At 37.8% G+C, this 18,945-nt stretch overlaps 1 protein-coding gene across 1 annotated transcript in view; it reads right to left on the reverse strand.

Moving 5' to 3' along the window:
- LOC101477622 (cadherin-4) overlaps nt 1-18,945 on the reverse strand; it is a 241,770-nt gene that overhangs the window by 141,895 nt on the left and 80,930 nt on the right. Inside the window, exon 3 of the mRNA XM_004546200.4 lies at nt 50-73. Within this exon, the coding sequence (XP_004546257.1) occupies nt 50-73 (24 nt within the window). The remainder of the gene's footprint in view (nt 1-49; nt 74-18,945) is intronic.

The raw sequence follows: 18,945 nt of genomic DNA on the forward strand, positions 1-18,945 counted from the left end.
TCTGAAAATATGCGATAATCTACACGTGACTGATTAAATGCTGTCTTACCTTTCTGGGATGAGACAGTAGTATCTGTAATTAAAAAGAGGAGAAGGACAGAGGAGAGTGTTAGGCTGTGAGTAAGAGACACATAAAACGCAGGTGACAGCCACAGTTGGCCATTTACTGATGAGAGGGGAAAAGCACCCAAAAGCATAAACAGTGTGATGGGTCAGGTAGGGTAATATACAAAAAAAGGAGGTCCTTTATTTGAGACCTGTGATAAATTTCCATGCTACCATGAGTAAACTGTGTAGCAGATGTGCTGGCAACACACACAAAGGCACTAGAGTGAAATGTCTGTACTCCACAAAGAGTCACCAGGTGGAAGACAAAAAAGCATCTAAGCAAACACATTGAAGAGAGGCCCTCAATTACAAAGATGCAACTCTCCTGACCCTGGAAACCCTTGATCTTGTACACAATTTACCCCGAGTGTGCTGTCTAACACACGAAAACAACTCAATTGAAGTAGAATAAGTAGAATAAGACAGACTAAATCAAATTCTTTCAGTAAGCATTTTAGTTTCTTATGCAGAAACCACTGGAGACATTCCTGGCCTACAGGGGGAGGATCAAACCATCAGCAGCTTGGAGGGAAGGATGTAGTGCAATGTTTTTCAGATAACACCGAACACTTACAAAATTTAAAGGAAAGGATCACAGTAAATTTAGCTTATTGTTCTCATAAAATATTCAACAGGATAGTGTTTGCAAGTTCCCGAGGTTTCATTTTAATTTAATAGACTCGTCAAAGTTGCAGGAGTATAGGCATAGTAAAAAAAAAAAAAAGAAGAAGAAGAAGAAGAACGTTTTTTTCTTTCTAACTTTTTACTTTGAGCAGTTCAGATTCTTTCCTCTACTGGCCATGTGCCCAAAAAGCCCAAATGGCCGCAGACGTGGGAGGGGAATAATTGAATCCGGAAGGATTTGTGGTGTGCTGGGCTGAGGAAGCGATAATCCAAAACTCTGCCTAATTGCCAGAGTAAAGATGGCGTCCATTGTGAAGGTGGCGTCGGTGTTTATCAAGGCAGTGTGCCGTGGGATTGGACTGAGCATTAGGGCTTTACACACTTTTGTTTTGCAAGTAGTTACAGTGGATTTGAGCAAATATTGGTCCTCTGGTTATTACATGGTCTGATTGTCTGCTATGCAACTGTCCATAAGCTCTGCACTTCTACCCTAATCTGAGAGGAGGCTTCAAATAATTAGTCAGTGAAGCACTCTCACAGCCCGGTGCAGTCAACCTTATCGCTAAAAGAAAAATCCTTGGTCCATTTCCTTTTCAGCCCAAAGGCTTACAATCCCTCACTACTGTTAAAACCTTCAGGGCAGCGACATAGCCGATAAAATAATGCCTAACATGTCACATCCGCTGGCTCTTATACTACTTTTTTTTTCATTTATTATGTAAAAGAAAGACTTCTGTATGTCAGACAGTAATGCCCTGGTAAGTGCTTGTAGTAAGAGGGTCTTACAAGCAGCTTTTTCTGGGATATACTGCTAGTCAAGTAAGTGACTAATCAGTGTTCGTACAGTAGGAAAACACTGTTACTGTCCCCAATCAATACAAGTTGATTACTAGTACTAGACTTTAAAAACTGCATGATAGTTGTCAGTGTTTTTCAGTCATGTGTCATTTAAGATAGCATACTCTATGCTGTAAAAAGGTCTTCTTAAAGTCTGTGCTAGTAGACGTTATTTTAAAAAAAATGGGAAGAATAAAGACAGAATGTACGACTTCAACAAAAGAACAACAGAAACAAAATGAGCAAACTTAACCTGGACTCTTTGCCTGCTTTCTTTTAGCTAATGTGCCCGACTGGAAGAAAATAGTTCAAAGAGTGATACCATAAAATGCAACTTTAAAAAAAATGGAACAGAGCCATAGCGTGTGTGTTTGTGTGTTTGTGTGTGGTATATACAGCAGATCAACAGTCATGATGTCCAAATGTTCATCGGGATGTAGACCACAATAAGCAAATTTACACACTGTTATACACAAATCTAAATCAAAACTATTATGCAAAGCTATTGAAAGATTTCTCAGCGTAGTTGATGGTAAGAATAAAAGGTCAGCAGAAAGCTGCTGTTGTTGAAATCTTTTTAGGAGTCTATAATACTCCACTGCATTAGTTTGATATTTGTGTTGACTTTTCGCAGTAATGCACAGTACAGCGGGGAGACAGTTTACAGTTGACTAAATGCAGCTTTGAGGAAAAGAAGCGGCAACGAGGAAAGAAACAGACAATACAATTTAACAGATTTATTTTTAATGTAAAAGGGTTTAATTTGGCTTTAATTAATTGTCACTGCAAATAGTTACCTGCAGCAAACAGCATTACGCTACACTGTGCGCCACTTCCTCTCTGTCGACACTGATATAACACACTGGCAAAGAAATGTGAAGGAAATGTAGTAACATGCTCTCTTAACATTGTTTGAATAATGATAAATAATAAACACACACCAGATTGGCTATAATAAATCATTAAAAGAAAGCACTTCTTCCCTCTCTAGAACTTGCTGGTTTGAAGCAGAGACTACATGCTGATTGATGTCAGTACACATAAATAACTCTTCTGTTTAGGGAGGCAAAGAAAAACCTCTGTCATTGATTACTGCATTTCTTCCCAGCTATCAGTGGCTTATATGGATTTGGAGACTAATTTGCAGTGAATAAGTGAATAGCTTTTTATGTGCCAATGCACACTCCGGTGGATTTGAGTATTATGCAAAAAGGGAATATGTCAATACAGGTTTTCCACAAGTATGTATTTAAACACAGTCAAGTTAACTGTGCCTAAAAGTGTGCCTGAGGACACTAAAAGCAAAATTGTGAGAATAATCGCATCACGTAAGGAAATAAATATGTCCCAAACATTTCTCCCCGCCTTTCATAAAATTACCTTCTTAGTGTCAAAAGAAAAAAGCATAGAGAAAGAAAGTGACAGAAAGGCAGACTGATGCTAAGTTAATTTATTATTTATGCACACTTTAAGTCGACTTAAATGCAAGATGATTTCTCTCATTTTAAAGGAGGGCAAGTTGAAAAGCTAAGACTATATTACAGTTTAAAGATTTTAATCTAATCGAGCCCCGTTACAAACACTGTGTAAATGTTTATGACATTCAGTAGCCATTAAAATAAAATCTATCTGCCCGAAGACTACCTTTTATCCAATATAGTGCAAAAGAGTAAAAGAGTGGAAGTAAAACTTTACAAAATGAAGAGTTGTCCGTTTAAAATTGTGCATGTGACACGAGATCCTTCCTGATATAAAAAATTCTCCAAGATTAATCTCCACAGCACGACCAAAATTATTGCAGCTTTGTGCAATAAACTTTTTGTTCAATGCACAGGGTTCTTGTTCACTTTAAAATGGTTGCTTCAAAGATGAGGATCAACTCTGTGATCGCTAGCAGTCAGTTGTGGTATTCAAAGCGATTTTGGTGCATTGAGACAGCAATTACAAATAGTTATGTACCTGTTGTAGGACAGCAATTCAACCGCATTGCTTCTATATAGCAATATCAACAGGATACATGTTAATCTGCCAAAAAAAAAAACTGCCACTATGATTCAGCAGGAACAAGTTAATTTTTGAAACACTGGTAATGCTGACTCCCCGTACGAAATCATCAACAGACATTCATCAAAAAGAGGCTCAAAGTAGATCTGCACTTGTGTGCTTTAAAACTCTCAGATGACTAATAACACAAAAGTTGCCAAACTGCAAAATATGTTATGCGGTAAAAGTTGATTAACACTTTGTACCATCGATGACAGTCTGCTTCTGTTTTCTGTCAGCACATTTTTATATAGTTTGGCATATTTTTTACCATCTGTCACATGGAAGCATCAAAATATAGAACTTTATTTGCAAGGTAAGCTCCTATTTGATTGAGAACGCTTTCTCTCTTTGTGACCAATGAGCTTGTTCTTTCTATCCTTACTGCGTGTCTACAAGATGAAATAGCATACCCGCGGGAGACTAGACTGAAGTCATAAACATTGTGTGATGGATTTAATAATGATAGCGAGATTTATCACCATCAGTGACGAGTAGCTACAAACTCTCTGGGCTGAAGTGTGCGCGTTTTGGACATTTTACCTGCCTTTCTGCACATGTGTTTCCCACCTTATATTCATGAGTACTGTGTGACCCTCGAGTGATGGAAAGTCTAGCTCTATAATGTCGGACCACAAATGCAGCAGTTCAACTTCAAACTAAACTCTTACTCAGGCTTTGTTTGGGAATAAAGAGAAAACAAGTTTATTTTCAGACTGCTGACTGACTGACTTCAGAGATTCTCAGATGATCTTGGGTCATTAAACTCAGCACACAAATGATATGAACATCAACACAGAACAGAAGAATTGTATAATTAGTTTTAAAATCACAGTAAAAGTAGTTTTAGAGACAACATTATTTAAAATGAAACAACAGGAGGTCACTGTAAACTTTTAATTCTTATGGTCCATTAAGCCACACTACTACTATATTTGCATGTTCAGAATATGTGGATGTTAAGGAAACTGCAAGCTGTTGTTCTGCAGTACAGCTCCCTGAATGACTGAATTAGACTGCTATTGACCTCTGAATGTTGTGGCCTTCCAAGAGGCGAATGTGGAAATGGTTTTAATTACAAACAGAAATTGGGTTCGATTTTGTCTCCCCGTCATGAAGCGAGGATTCTTCGCAGCAAATCATTGCCTCATCATGACATATGAAAACATCATCCTCACTGGAAGGTGATTCAAGTGTGCATGTGCGGTGATTTGAATATGAATACATGTGTGCAATTATACTCATGTATCTATCTGTGTGTGAGCTATGAACGGACTATGCAGATTTCTACTACTTTAAGTACTTTAGAAACACATGCTCAGCCTGGAGATGATTGCTCACTATTGATATATTGTCAGTATAATGTAATTAGGATAAATTTAATGGTGTCGTTGTTCATTTCTTAATCATGTTCGCTCACGGGCAGTGATTGTCCATCAGTTAGAATTAGAACTGAAAGAAAAGAAGCCAATATCTGATAGATGGCAATGCTGGTCATTTTTGATCTGGATGTTAATGATGTTTATGATTTTACGGAGGATCATTGATCATATATTTCATGTAAAAAAAAAATGTTATGTCAAATCTTTAAAATGATATGAGGGGCGATTAGAATTTGGCTGTCTCCCCTCTCTTCTAATGGACCTCTGGTCAATAGTGTTAGTGTGATTTACAGATCGCTCCTTGCACATCCTGTTCTGTAACTGTAATTCTTCCAGTGTGTCAAAATGGTGATTCTTGAATTTGATTTTATACTTTAAGAATTGGACAACATCACAGGAAGTAAAATCTGGCAGATGCAGCAGGTGATGACTGATGATTGTGTTTGTGTGGCTCAAAACCTCCTGTGTGTACCAGTTTTGTGTGGCTCAAAAACTGGTACACATGATGGCAATCTTGAATGCAACACAATTGAGGTAGTTTCCACCTACTGTTCTCCCTCTGTCACTTTAGGACTCTACAGTAGTACTCCACATTAATAGTCTCACCCTAGGGAGGGGATTTGTGGCACATAACTCAGTGATTGTCAAAAAAAATGACTAGCATGCTCCTGTTGGCATTCCTCGTCACAGAGCTCACAGTGCAAGTGGTCATAAAGGGAGTTAAAGTAAGCAATCTAAAAATATCAGCAGCTTTGAAAGGGGTCCAATACGTGAATGAGAAGATGCCCTTGAAGAGAGAATTGGACAAATCTAATTCAGGTAATGTTTTAGATTTTTATGACTTGGTTCTCAGAATTGTTTATATTATATCAAGAGCACGTATCGATGTAGAGATTTTATGATCCTAAAAGTCCTTATCGAGACATTGTCGAGGGCCATTTCAGTACCAACGTCGTTTTCCTTGAAATTGCATCCTTTATTCCCACAGTGGATGGTGGGGGAAAAAAAAGAAAGAACCACTGTTATTCTTCCCATGACAACAGGTGATTGGAGAAAAAGGAAAGATGTCACCTACAGCTGAAGGCCCCAAATTACAGTCTGGATGAAAAGTCACTGGCACTCAAGGATAAAGGCAGCTTGTCACTGCCATTAATCATTACATTCAAACTTTTGATTGATGAAAGAAGGACTTAACCTTAAAGTCTGTGAGATTTAAAGGTATGGATACGATTAGCGAAATCTTTTCTTAGCTTCAAGTTGCATTCAAAAATGGAAACCACAGGCAACTGCATTTTTTTTCTCATTAATAGCTTGCTATTTGCAATACATAATATGTTATTCAGACATAAAACTATAGAGCACACAACTGAGGATTTGCATAATGTTTTTTACCTCTGGGGTGTAAAATGCTTGCATACCATGTCTCATTTAACTTATGCTTTAAAAGCTCGTGCTTTTTTTCTTTTTTTCTTATAGAGAAGAATACAAGGAGACAATCCTAGGTTTTAATTAGCTGAGTGCAGCGCATGCTCATGTGCTACACGCTGCACGGGGAGAGCGGGGAGTGCTGCCTTCTTGCTCATTATGTACTAATGAGTTGTCTATTAATGAAAATGGAAAGCATTTATTTTGTGAGCACAAAGGGTTCAGCTGGATTAATTACTGCACTACAGCAACAAAATGAAAACAGAAAGTGCAGCATCACTCTTGTGTGGCACATTACCCATTAACCAACTGTTATCAAGGTCTGGCGAGTGTTGCTGCACGACACACTGTAGGAACGGGAACTGTTCACGCAGGCCATTAAAACTTCATGTGAACTGCACTCTTGACACATTCTATATACTTCTCTTTGGAACTTAAAAGCTTTCTCTCATATGAGTCCATGTCATATCGACATCCACAAAACATTCTGCCAGTATAACATGGACACTTTCTTTGAGTACTGTAACACCATTTCATCGCTGAGCTTCAATGTAACAACGGGCTGTATTTGAAGAATTAAAAACTGATTTAAAGCTAATTGCATTATTTTGTGCCCAAGTACTAACATTTTTATCTGTCAACAAGAATAATCAGAAAGCATAAAATAAAATTACCCAAAAAATATTGTATTTTCTTTTTCTTTTAATCACATTCTTTTCAGCTCAGACTGCTTTCTTGGAGACGCTTTTGAGAAAGAAATGCCAGAAGTGAAGCTCATATTCTCACAATGAACAAGAAATCAGAAAGAGTAAGAAGTAACTGCAGAGCAGAATCACGCTACCTTCTTAATAAACAAAAAAGTAAATGTTCCATTCCTTGGGTGAAAATGTCATTTTGTTGTGCTACATTTCTTTTCTAATGGTCATCAAAATCATTCTAATAGTCCACTAATGGCTTGATTTCCCATCGGGCTTTCCTTGGAGAGGTCAGGAGTATGGGGAGTGTGTGGGCTCTGGCAGCCTCAGCAGATGGTTCTTGATCAGATATTAGAGGCTGGGCAGCGAGGTCGTCTGGCCATGAGCATTCTGCCCTGCCTGGGGGATAACAACCCAGTCTGAACTTCCAGCTCCAGCAATGGTTCTAACGCCAGACGAATAGCTCTGCGTCAGAGCCAGACTGCAGGGACGCTGGAGCCGTGACAGACTGCTGTCCTTAAGCCTTGTGACAATCTGGGAAAAGCAAACTCAGAAACATGCTGTCTGCTGTAGTTTGTTTCCCTCCAGGAATTTGTTTCACCCGATTTGGGCTGAATCCGATTTGATGACAAATGCTTATGTAATTGCTACCGTGGTATGGTCTCTCTTGTAGAAATAATCTCACTGATAACAAAAATCCTACTTAGCTGGATATGAACAAAAGCTGTCCACGATATTGTATTGTAGAACTATCTGGTGGAAAGGCTAATCATTAAATAAAGGAATGCATTTAGAAAAATCTGCAATTTGAAACCTCAGTTGTGGTGTATTAAAAATGGGAGACATAGCAACAAGGAGGATCAAATCTTTGTTATTAAAATTGGATATCAGTCTGAGAACAGCAGTGTATGAATGTCTTTTGCAAAGAAAAAAAAAGACAGAGAGAGATATGATAAGATAAATCCTGCTTAGACAACTGTGAATCATTTTTTGGCATTCAAAGCTTACAATTTCTTCAACATGCCTCATCTGTCTGTCTCTCCCTCCTCTATCGACACAGCTATAGAGAAAGTGGGGTGAATACACAACAATCTGAGCTTTACTTATCCTTTTCGCTGTGAAAGTGGCAGTCCAAAATGGCAGGGCTTCGGATATGACCTTCAGTTAGAGTGGTTCTCCATCCGTCATGAATGCCACCCACAGATCAGACAGTGGATGAAAAGTAGTGGCACCTTCAGTCCTCCTCGTGTCCTCTGCCTTTTTAACCTCCCTCACAGCTTTCCACAAGAGATTTCTCTTATTTTACCTTTCTGCCCCCCATTTTCATTTGGCTTCCCTCCTTATACTGCCGTTGGCCTATCTTTGTTTGGAGTATATTTTCTTTACACTTTCCTCTACAATACCTTTTCTCTCTCTCACTGTTTCCTATCTGCATGCATTCTTGGCAGGTAGCTTATGCGAGATCTGGCACAGAGTCTGGATTTAGGAGTAAAATGCATTATGTAAATGAATGCTTTGCATATAATATATGTCAACGCAAACTCTACATCTTGGAGTGAGAAAATGAAAGAGGAGACACGGGGAGGGGATTTATATTATAACAGAAAAATTAAATAAGAAACCACCTGACTAGCATAGAAACTGAAACACTCGTTCACCAATCGACACATTTTGTCACGTCCACTAAACCAATGCTAACGCTTATTTTATTTCATACATCTTTCTTATCTTTTAAATGATAATGAGCAGTGCAGCTTGGGATACAGTATCCATGATTACAGTATTCAGCAGTTACAATACTACAACCTAAAATCTCATTCTAGAACAGTTTTCATCAATTTAACAGCCAGTCCTCCATCAGAGATATTATTTGCGTCCACTCTACTTAATAGCAGATATTTTCCAGCTAGCACTCCTTTTAATGTTCTGAAACACATAAAATATTGACATGTGCTTCAAAATCAGCATAAACGCACAGACTTACAAAGGCAAACGCGCATGATAAAAACACACACTTTATAGAGAGACACCCACACACACAATGACAAAAGCCTTCAAAGTGAAACTAAAGATGGCAACAACAACAAAAGAATATTTTCTTGTCCTTAAAAGTAAAATAAAAAAAACGTAAATTAAATACTGGCCAAGACCAGATGTGGTACTTTTTTTTTCTCATAACCTTTTTGTTCAAATTATGATCAGAAGCTTCAGACGAGATGCTTTTTAAAAAGGGATGAGAGGAGCGATGCTACAACAACAGATGCACTTAAGTAAATCAGCTATACATATCTTAGTTTGAAAAGATAAAAGAGGAGACATTGTCAGTCTCGGTGGAATAAAACCTTAAGAGCTGCAACCCATTGTTTCAACGTTTTGCTATCTGAACTGAATTAACATCAAATGCAATATCCTCTTTAACAAGTATATTGTTGGATTCTTAACTTCATTTTAAGTTACTGTTTCATGCACATGTATTTTAAAAAATGCGGGGTTTTGCAACCCTGGGGCCCTTCACAATAATGACTAAATAACAAAAACTACATCTCAGCATGAGACAAAGATTACATGGGCTTCGGGTAGACTGCATCTCTGCATTCATTCATTCAGCGCACATAGTTTATAGCTGTAGGACATCATGAACTTGTACTTTCTTTGGAACATTTGGAATTAAATATAATGCATTAAAAGTGCAATAAACTCAATGTTATTGAAGTATAAAGGTTGATGCTTTTAGTTTGACTGCCAGAACAACTAACAGGATGAAAATATGTGCATACATTTTCAGAAACAGTTACTGTGGGTGCATATTATAAAAAACCTAAAGCACTTAAGTAAACGGAACAAGTAAAAATTACAACCGAATACTGTTGAATACAAATTTTGCTCTAGCCCTCTATTAAAATTTTTTTATGCATGATAGCACAATGAATCAGCAAATCTCATACAAAAAAAGGCCACTACATAGTGTTGTGCTCATTCCCTTGAGCTCAACTATACCTTGCATAATATATACGAATGCCTGTCTCTTACTAAAATATACAAATATACAAAATATATAAGTATCAACTGAGCATGTTGATATTTGTTTTACAATAAATAAATTAAATGACTTAGCTATTCAATCAAATCATTTTCTGTCATCACATAACGCATGAATGCATTTTTGTCTTTGTTTATTTAATTATTCCATTTTAAAAATTTTGGAACTGATTGTGCAATACACCCACATGCACATGGTATAATTTGGATTGATATTAATTCAAGGAGCCATATAGATTCCACACACTGCACTGGAAGCAATGCAATGCAGAGAAGTGGTAAACATGTCCAGCCATGTTTCTCTGTCTTGCCTTCTGGAAACACATAGCTTGCTTCACGAGTCACATCCTGTTGACTCCGCTCTCTGCACTTTCCACTTCTATTGGCACACTCAGTGCTTTCCGGTATCTTGCAACTGGTCTTTGCGGTGCTCTGCTGCACTTCCTCTTCTCATCTTAACACACACAAAATCTCAGGGCCAAATTTCAAGCATTACAATCATTCCATTATACATTCACTCTATTGATTAGATTCACACTTGATTAGGAGGATTATGCATAATTAACTATGAACAGAATCAAATATAGATATATCCTGTTATAGCACTCTGTATTACTTTAAATATAATAAGGCTGGATGTTAAGTCCTTTATTCAATTCGTTTTTATTTGCTTCACATTTCTACAGCACATCACTTGAGACAGGGTGAACTTAAGTTATTTGTGAAAAGTCTAAATTTCATTACTAAAAGAAAATCAGTTTATCTTTTTTATTATGAAGTTAGCGTTGACTGCACAATGTCAACCCTAACTAGAACAACCAAAGGAACTAAAAACTATAACTAATAAAAGGAAAATCTACTTTTGTTGAAGATGGCAAAGAATGCAAATAAGTCAGAGTAATGGTAAATGAGAGTATATCTCACTTGATGAAGAGAAGTCAAGGGCTTGAAAAGGTTTTATGAGACATTCAGTAAATATGATTTCTACTAGATAAGAAAGATAGGCACCAAACGCTGTGTACTTATTAGTCTGGCTGCAGCACCGCAGTCTTTGTGACAGAGGCACAAGTGGGAGCGTAGGAGGTTGGTGCAACTTTAAATGGAACCAAAAGCTTATGTAATGTTTATATGTAATTATGGTGGGTCCATGTGAACTCATATAGATTGTAAAATCTACCAGTAACTTCCAGGGTCAAATATTTCTATCATCGTGTCCAAAATCATCACTTCTGGTCCCCCTGCAGCAACATAAATGCTAAAATAAATACTGCACTTATACCATCCAAAACAAAGTTCAAACATGATGCAACAAATGTTAAAGAAATTATGACAACATCAAGTCCTCAGACTGTAGGAACCACTGTAGAATATAAGTGCATGTCCAGTATTATTGTGATGTTCACATAGAGGCACGTTATACAAAGAGACGATGAATGGAAAAAGTCTACGTATTATTTTTTCAGGCCCGAAAAAATACAGGAAGAGATTTCCTGTTAAAGTGAAGTACGGTGCCTTTCAAAACATTCCATGTACAAAGTGCAGTTGATGCTTTTATTCAACATTGTGCCAGGGACTCTATAAACCACTTGTGGATGCACTGGAGCAGAACATGAAAAACAGCCACACAACAGCCTCAAGGCCAATGAAAGAGCTATAGACTGTCTGCAACCTGAATGTCTAATTCAGAACTGAGGATAGCTCCCAAAGCTCGAGTCTGGTGAGGTTGCTGAAGGAAGATGCTCTCCTCTCACCTCTAGCTGCAGTCTATTGGCTGTTTATAAGACGGTTTCAGTCTTCTCTGTCAAGGTAATCCAGTGGTCCAGCCATACTAGCTTCCAGTATTAAATTTTATCTGTCATTCAGCAGTTTGAAGTTGAAATAGCTTTCCTGGATTGTACAACTATTGTATGTCTGGTTATTGATTGGAAAAGAAGCATTGGTGGATACTCATTACTGCAAAAGCAAAGGTGTTTATATTCTCTTCTTAACTTCAAGACAGAGGGAAAAAAAAGTCACATTGGAAACGGCAACTTAACTAACGTCATGTTGACTTTGTGATGCGAATAAATGTGCATTTTCCTAGCAGTGCTCAAAATACAGTATGCTCAGGATGCCCAGCTTACCTTCTTATTTAGAGACCAGTGATCTCCATATAGCAAGGTAACATATTTATGTTTTTTTTCTTCACATGAACATATCCATTCACACCCTGATGCTGAAGAATAAAATCTGTTAAAAATCTGTTAAAAATCATGTTACCAGTGAAGCTTTAAATCATCTAGTGTAGAAGGAATGGTTAGTCAGTTGGAAAGGAAGAGGCAAGCAGACAACAGCTCAACAACAACAACTCAAGTGAATGAATCCCACTGAACCTTAAACACATTTTCAAATTTGAAACACATTTTGTGATTGTGGAAAGCTGTCGTTTCCAGACCAATGTTTTGTCAGGTAGGCATCCAAAATCAGCGTGCAAGGTTGAAGAGGGAAATATTATCACAGTAATTGAAGAATATCTGCTCTCTCTGCTGTCCTCTGCAGGGAGAACTGTAGCACTCTCAAGGCGACAAAGAATGAGAGAGAAAGATTAGATAGACTGTAGGATGGTTAACAGCAATAAAACACTTTGAGGACAACAAAACGACAGGAAGTTAAGAACACTAAGACATATTTGCCCAGTGGAATGAAAAGTGAGATAAATGTAGAGTTGGAGATGAAGGGAGTGAACTGGGACAGAGGAGAAATGCAGTGATGCAGGGCCAGCTGAGGGATCACCGCACTCTGTCACACTGTCACACCCAACAGGAACCGCTGTCAATCGCATGCACATACACATTTAAGACCATAAGGAATAAAACATATCCTCTAAAAACACACAGACAAATACATAAAAACATTCCTGTCTAAAAATAAATTAGTAAATAAAGAATCTACAAGCACGTGTATGTATGTGTGATAGTAGTGATGATCACATCTGAACTTTTCCCATCCAATACCAGCACATTAAGAACAATTAGGGCATGTTTTTGAGGTATTAAAAGTCATTACCACAGACAGTATGGGTAATGGGCATAGCCACCTTTACATTGCCTATTGGTTTGTGAGGTGCATTTTGCAGCCTTGGAATTGATGTTTTGAAACTGGATTTGATGAGCAAGGAGTATGACCATCTCACTATGAAACCAAGCAGGAGTCATTAGCCAATGAGCATACCCTGGATAATCCTCCTTTCTATAGTTTTGAAAGTAGGGTGAAAAAAAACTAGATTCAAGTACTTCAAAGGAACTGGTGTCGGTGTCACTTTTGAAACAGAAACCACACTGTAAGTGTCATACCTGGGCTAAAGATAAAATGGGTGTTGTCTAGTGGGCCAAACTCCTCTCTTAAGAAGAAAATATATTTTGCATTTCTTCTGGAAATTAAAATCGTAGAGTCTGGAAGTAGAGTGGAGAGGCAGAGAACCCGAGGTATTTGATTTTCGGTGCGATGATTATCCGGGTGCCATGAAAGCTGCTGGTGAAAGCAGTGGTCGGTCCACTGTGTTTTAGTCAGTCAACAAAGCTGTCTACCAGATTTTCAAGAAACTTCGTGCTTCTGCTGACAAGCATTATAGAAATATTAAATTCCTTCTCTAACAGGACTCCTACGAGATGTTTTGCTGATCATTTTATGTTGACCAGTGAACTGAACCCTGTGAAACATCCAAGGAGTGTAGTCAAGGGGAAGACGAGAAACACCCAATCCATACACGAATACATTTGTAGAGATGAGCAAAAGACTGCTGTCAGAGCACACAGATTGAAAGATTACTTAACTAAGATACCAGATATCTAATTTTTATAAGTGATAATCATAAAAATTAAAAGAAAAAAAGGTTTAAAATATTTCATTTTACAAACAGCAAAGACAGAATATTTGAACGTTTACTGTTTCTGGATTAAATAATGAAAAGACATTTTAACTTCTTTTTTTTTTAACATATCCAAATTTTTACATAATCGGCTCATTCAGCCCACATTAAGTGTTTTGAGGGAATCTTGTAAATTACTGTTGTACTGCTTATTTCACAGAAAATAAGACAGTGGACACAAGTAGCCAACTGGTGTTAAAAAATAAACTAAAACACAAAAAGAAGAAATAGCAGGCTGATTTTCGTCATGTCCTCTAATTTCTTTTTTGAGTCAACAGCAGTCCCTAATAAGTAAAGGTGTGTGGAAATACGCTTTCGGGCACCCAACATGTTCCTATATTACAAGTTCGGAAAAATGAGGAAACATGAGAACAGTTTGGAATGAATCTACACATGTACATTTATTTTACTTAAATCGCTTTGAAAACACTAACACGATTAAGGTGGTGGTTGACGTTAGGAGGTTATGGTTAGGGTTAGGGCTGGAATACACGGCAGGAACGTGTGTTACTGCGGGAGCATCCTTCTATTTGATTTCATCCACAATCCGACTTGTAGCAAAGGAACGCAGAAGGTCGTCTTTTGTGTTCCCATGGGACGCTTCGGGACGTGACAAATCGTCGGTATATTACACATCGGGAGTGAGAATGGGCTGCAACGCACTAAATTGGTGATGGTGGCTTTGAGGAACATAGTTTTCCATCCTAAATGTGACAGTTTGACTTGCAATCTTGGCATTTTTGGACTATTGTTTTTTGGCATTCCTCTTCTAAAATGAATCCAGCATCCCTGTCACTAATGTTCTTAGAGTTAAAGATTTTTAGCCTATAAAAGCAGACTAATGCTTTGTTCATGTAGACAACTTTGAATTCATTTTGAGAGCCACTTGATACAGTATCTTTGAAAACACCTAACACAAATACTAATACACTGACAGAATTCACATCTACTCTGTTACAAAGATAAAACAGTCGCTACAGTTCATGGCTGAGTTAAGTCCGTTAAAACACAAAACAGCAACAAAAAACCATTAAAGGTTCTTGATTACATAATTTTAGATTTTCATCTTCCTAAATACAATTTCTAATGCCTAACAACTGTGACACCTGCATACTTCATAAAACAATATGCACTGCACCAAAGCCAAAACACACTTGAAAAATCTGTCCCCATGGAGTCTTCTGGGAACTAATTCTGCTCACAGAAATAAACCTATTATCACATGCACATATTAAACCATGCCAGACCAGAAGTACAGAGGCAAAGCTTTTAAGCAAATGGCAGTTGTGTAAACTAAAATGGCAATGTTGAAAGTCAATTCAATAATAGCTGAAAGCCATTACAACATTGTCATTAACAAGGTTGCTGGAAATGCAATTAGCCCCTTCACATTGCTCACGGTAATAGGCACAGAGATGTTTCAATAAAAAAAAGACCACAAAAAATAATAAAGGCCCCTAGAAGAATAATGTACTCTTGGAAAATAAAGACTGAACAATAAAGAGAATGAATGGTGATAAACAGCAGGTCCAAATCGAAAATCATTTATTTCATTCAGGTGCAGCTGCTAAAGCTGAATCCCATTGCCCCCAAATTATTTGATTAGCCCCAACACCAAAATACTATTCAAGATCAGAGCTACAGTTATAATTTTTGAATACACTAGGCTCAAGACCAAAAATAAGAAAAGAGAAAACAAAATACAACCAGACTGCACTGCCCTGTAACTAACATGCTGTTTATGAATTAATTGTGCAATTATACATGAAGAACAGTGGAAGTCAGTCGGAAAAATGTTTTCTTCCTCCTCCAAATCTGTTGCTTCAAAAATGCTTTTTGAGACTAGAATTGTGCTCAGAGTGAAGGAGGATGAGGTCATAGCTAAATGAATGATAGGCATCACTGTCACACTGCAGACTTTTAACAGGTCTCCTTGGAGATAAGAACCAGCTGTCTTTCCCCAACACACCATTATCAAGGTCACTACTCTGCTTATTATGGAAAAGCCATCGCTTCTCTGAATATTGCTCCATGAATATTATGAGAAACTTTTTTTTGTCTTTTTGTGACATAACAAAAAATATAAATGAAATAAGTAATAGCATGTTAGAGATTTATACACAACCACTTGCCCAATCTCCACGGCAAGGTTCATAATAATCTGCTCTGGCTTTTGCTTTTCAAAAGAAAAGGAATTCAGTGTGTGTTCAGTTTTTCTCAGCGTGGTTAGCTTTCCTTGTCAACATGAATCCATGTACTTACAGTAGTAAAGAAATGACACCAACTCAACAGCAGCGTTGACAAAGACACCTGGTTTATAGCATTTGTTGGTATTGTTCTTGGAGAGGAGGTAGTTGGCTGCCATTGATTTCCCAGCACAGCACTAAAGCAGCAGACGGGAGGGTAATGAGGAGGCAAATATGATTAAAACCATCTCCTCAGGCTGCCTTGGACCTGCCATTAAACCAGCGGACACTCCTCATACCTAATCCATCACACTGCTTAGCTCCCACTGAGAGCAAGGAGAGACGACAACAAACTCAATCTCAAACCTCCGATCTCTTTTCTCTAAAACATAACTAACACTCCAGGAGGCTCACTTGTTATTAAAGATCTGCCACTAAAGCCCCTGGATATGAGTCTTGTGGTACAGGGCTGATGACATCTAGGGTAAAAACTGTGACATTATGGGTGCAAATCTAGGAGGGGAGTAAAAGCCTTTTTTCAAATGGCTCTGCAACACTGGGGCTACTTACAGTATAACTTACTACCAGCAACTATTTTTTTCACATCACACAAGTTCAAGACAGAAATGTGTCCACATAAAAGATCGGCATAACACATACTGGTCTTCTTATTAATTTAACCTTTCTTTAACGATAAACTCTCGTGACTTTTATCTCTTGGCACGGCAACATGAGAGTCATGGAGAATATACAACATCTCATTCGTTAGCGCCTCAAACATTCAGAAAATGAAAAGGTGACAGACAAGCTTATTAAAAATGAATGCAAAGAAAGGTTCTTGTTGATATGTGTTCACTGCCAAGACACCAGTGCACAGTAGAAAATTAATTAATTTGCATGTCTCATATGAAAAAGACTGCATTTTAGTCCAACTTTGGTCAGTTTTTCTCTGTGAAACGTATGACATCATTTTAAGGTTATTGTTGAAATTGTTGATGTAGATGCTGCTTGTTTGAGTAAATCCTTCATCAGAAACTCCTGCAGTCAGACACCAAAAAACTACCATGTAATCCCCTAAAGACACAAGAATCATGGATTACAGTTGGAGAGTATCCACAGGCTGTTGAGCAGAACATGTTGGATTGTTGTGAAAAGCCTGTAGAATGATTATCAGCAGGAGACAGAGCCTGCAGTGAAATAAGGGATCTTGTGCCCCCGGCCCTTTAAACGAGCCCTGCGGACCATCTGAAAGATGCTGATGCTTCTCTTTATTGAGGAAATGAGAAGCAGGGTATTTCCATTAAATGAATGAGGACGCCCGCTTTGTACAATGCAGGCACAACACTCGGTGACCGAGTGCTGAATAACTGTAAAATGGAAGTAGTCATAATACATGATAATGTGAGACTCGTGTGAATGACCCACACTAGGGCTGCTCGATTATGGCAAAAATGATAATCACGATTATTTTCACTGAAATTGAGATCACGATTATTTGACGATATTTATTTAACCCTTTAAGACCTACTATAGAACCAAGTCCACCAGAGCTTATATTATTTTTTTACATGCTGTAGTGCCATTTGTGGGAGCATTTCAAGTTGCTATACATCAATACAACTGTTATAGCCCATATTTTAATAATATGTATGCATTAAGTCCATAGTAATTACATAAATTGCAAAAAAGTGCAATAAACTACAAAAAAAATTGAAAATCGCTTTTGTTTTGTTTACATATATTTCTACTTGGAGAAATTTAAGAGGTTTATCCCTCAAAACTTTAAATACAATAAAGTTGCAAAAAATAGTTTCCCACCACAGGAAATTTATTTTGAGTGTCTTCATAGTTTTATTTTGGAGATACAGCAATTTTTATATACTGCAGGAAAAACAAAAAACAATCCTATGATGCAAATTTGCAAAGAAAACAGCAGGTGCATCATTTCACTGTGGGAAGTGTTACAAACAGCTGATAGGATCGGCAAAGCGTGTTTCTGGAATATTATGTTTTTGTTCCTGCAAGCGCTTTTTATGCAATTTTTGCAAAGCTATATGTGGAAGGAAACCGTGACCGAGGACAAGCTGATGGCATCAGATGTAAGTACAACTCCTCCGGTTTCATATGCAAAACAAATTATTGCGCTAGCTTACACTGTTCAGGTTCTACAGGGATTTAAAAATAGTTACGCAAAACGGAGCGTGCTGCTCTGACCGGCTTTAAAGGGTTAACAATGACTTTAAAAAAATAATATAAAATGGTGTGCAACACCACTGAAGTTTTTTTTTTTTTTTTTTAAACTCTTTTTTCAACCAACAGCAGTCACTCTCCTCTCCAAATAACTTCTGCTTAGCTTTCCGAGCTTCCCTCGGGTCCTCTTAATCAGCGGTCTCCAACCTTTTTTGCGCCACGGACGGTTTATGCCAGACAATATTTTCACGGACCGGCCTTTAAGGTGTCGCGGATAAATCAGGGAGGGGCTAATAATCGGCTCAGTCATTTTTAATGATCGTTGAAAGCCCAGATCGTAATCGTGATTAAAATTCGATTAATTGAGCAGCCCTAACCCACACCTAAACTACATCAACAATCACACAGTATCAAAATTAGTCCACCAACTATAAACTCTCTGTCTTCAATTTCCTGTACCACACAACCAAAAAGTAATTTACTTGTCCATCCATCCATCCATCCATCTT

The sequence above is a fragment of the Maylandia zebra genome, linkage group LG20, assembly GCF_041146795.1.
Source record: "Maylandia zebra isolate NMK-2024a linkage group LG20, Mzebra_GT3a, whole genome shotgun sequence".
Taxonomy (NCBI): domain Eukaryota; kingdom Metazoa; phylum Chordata; class Actinopteri; order Cichliformes; family Cichlidae; genus Maylandia; species Maylandia zebra.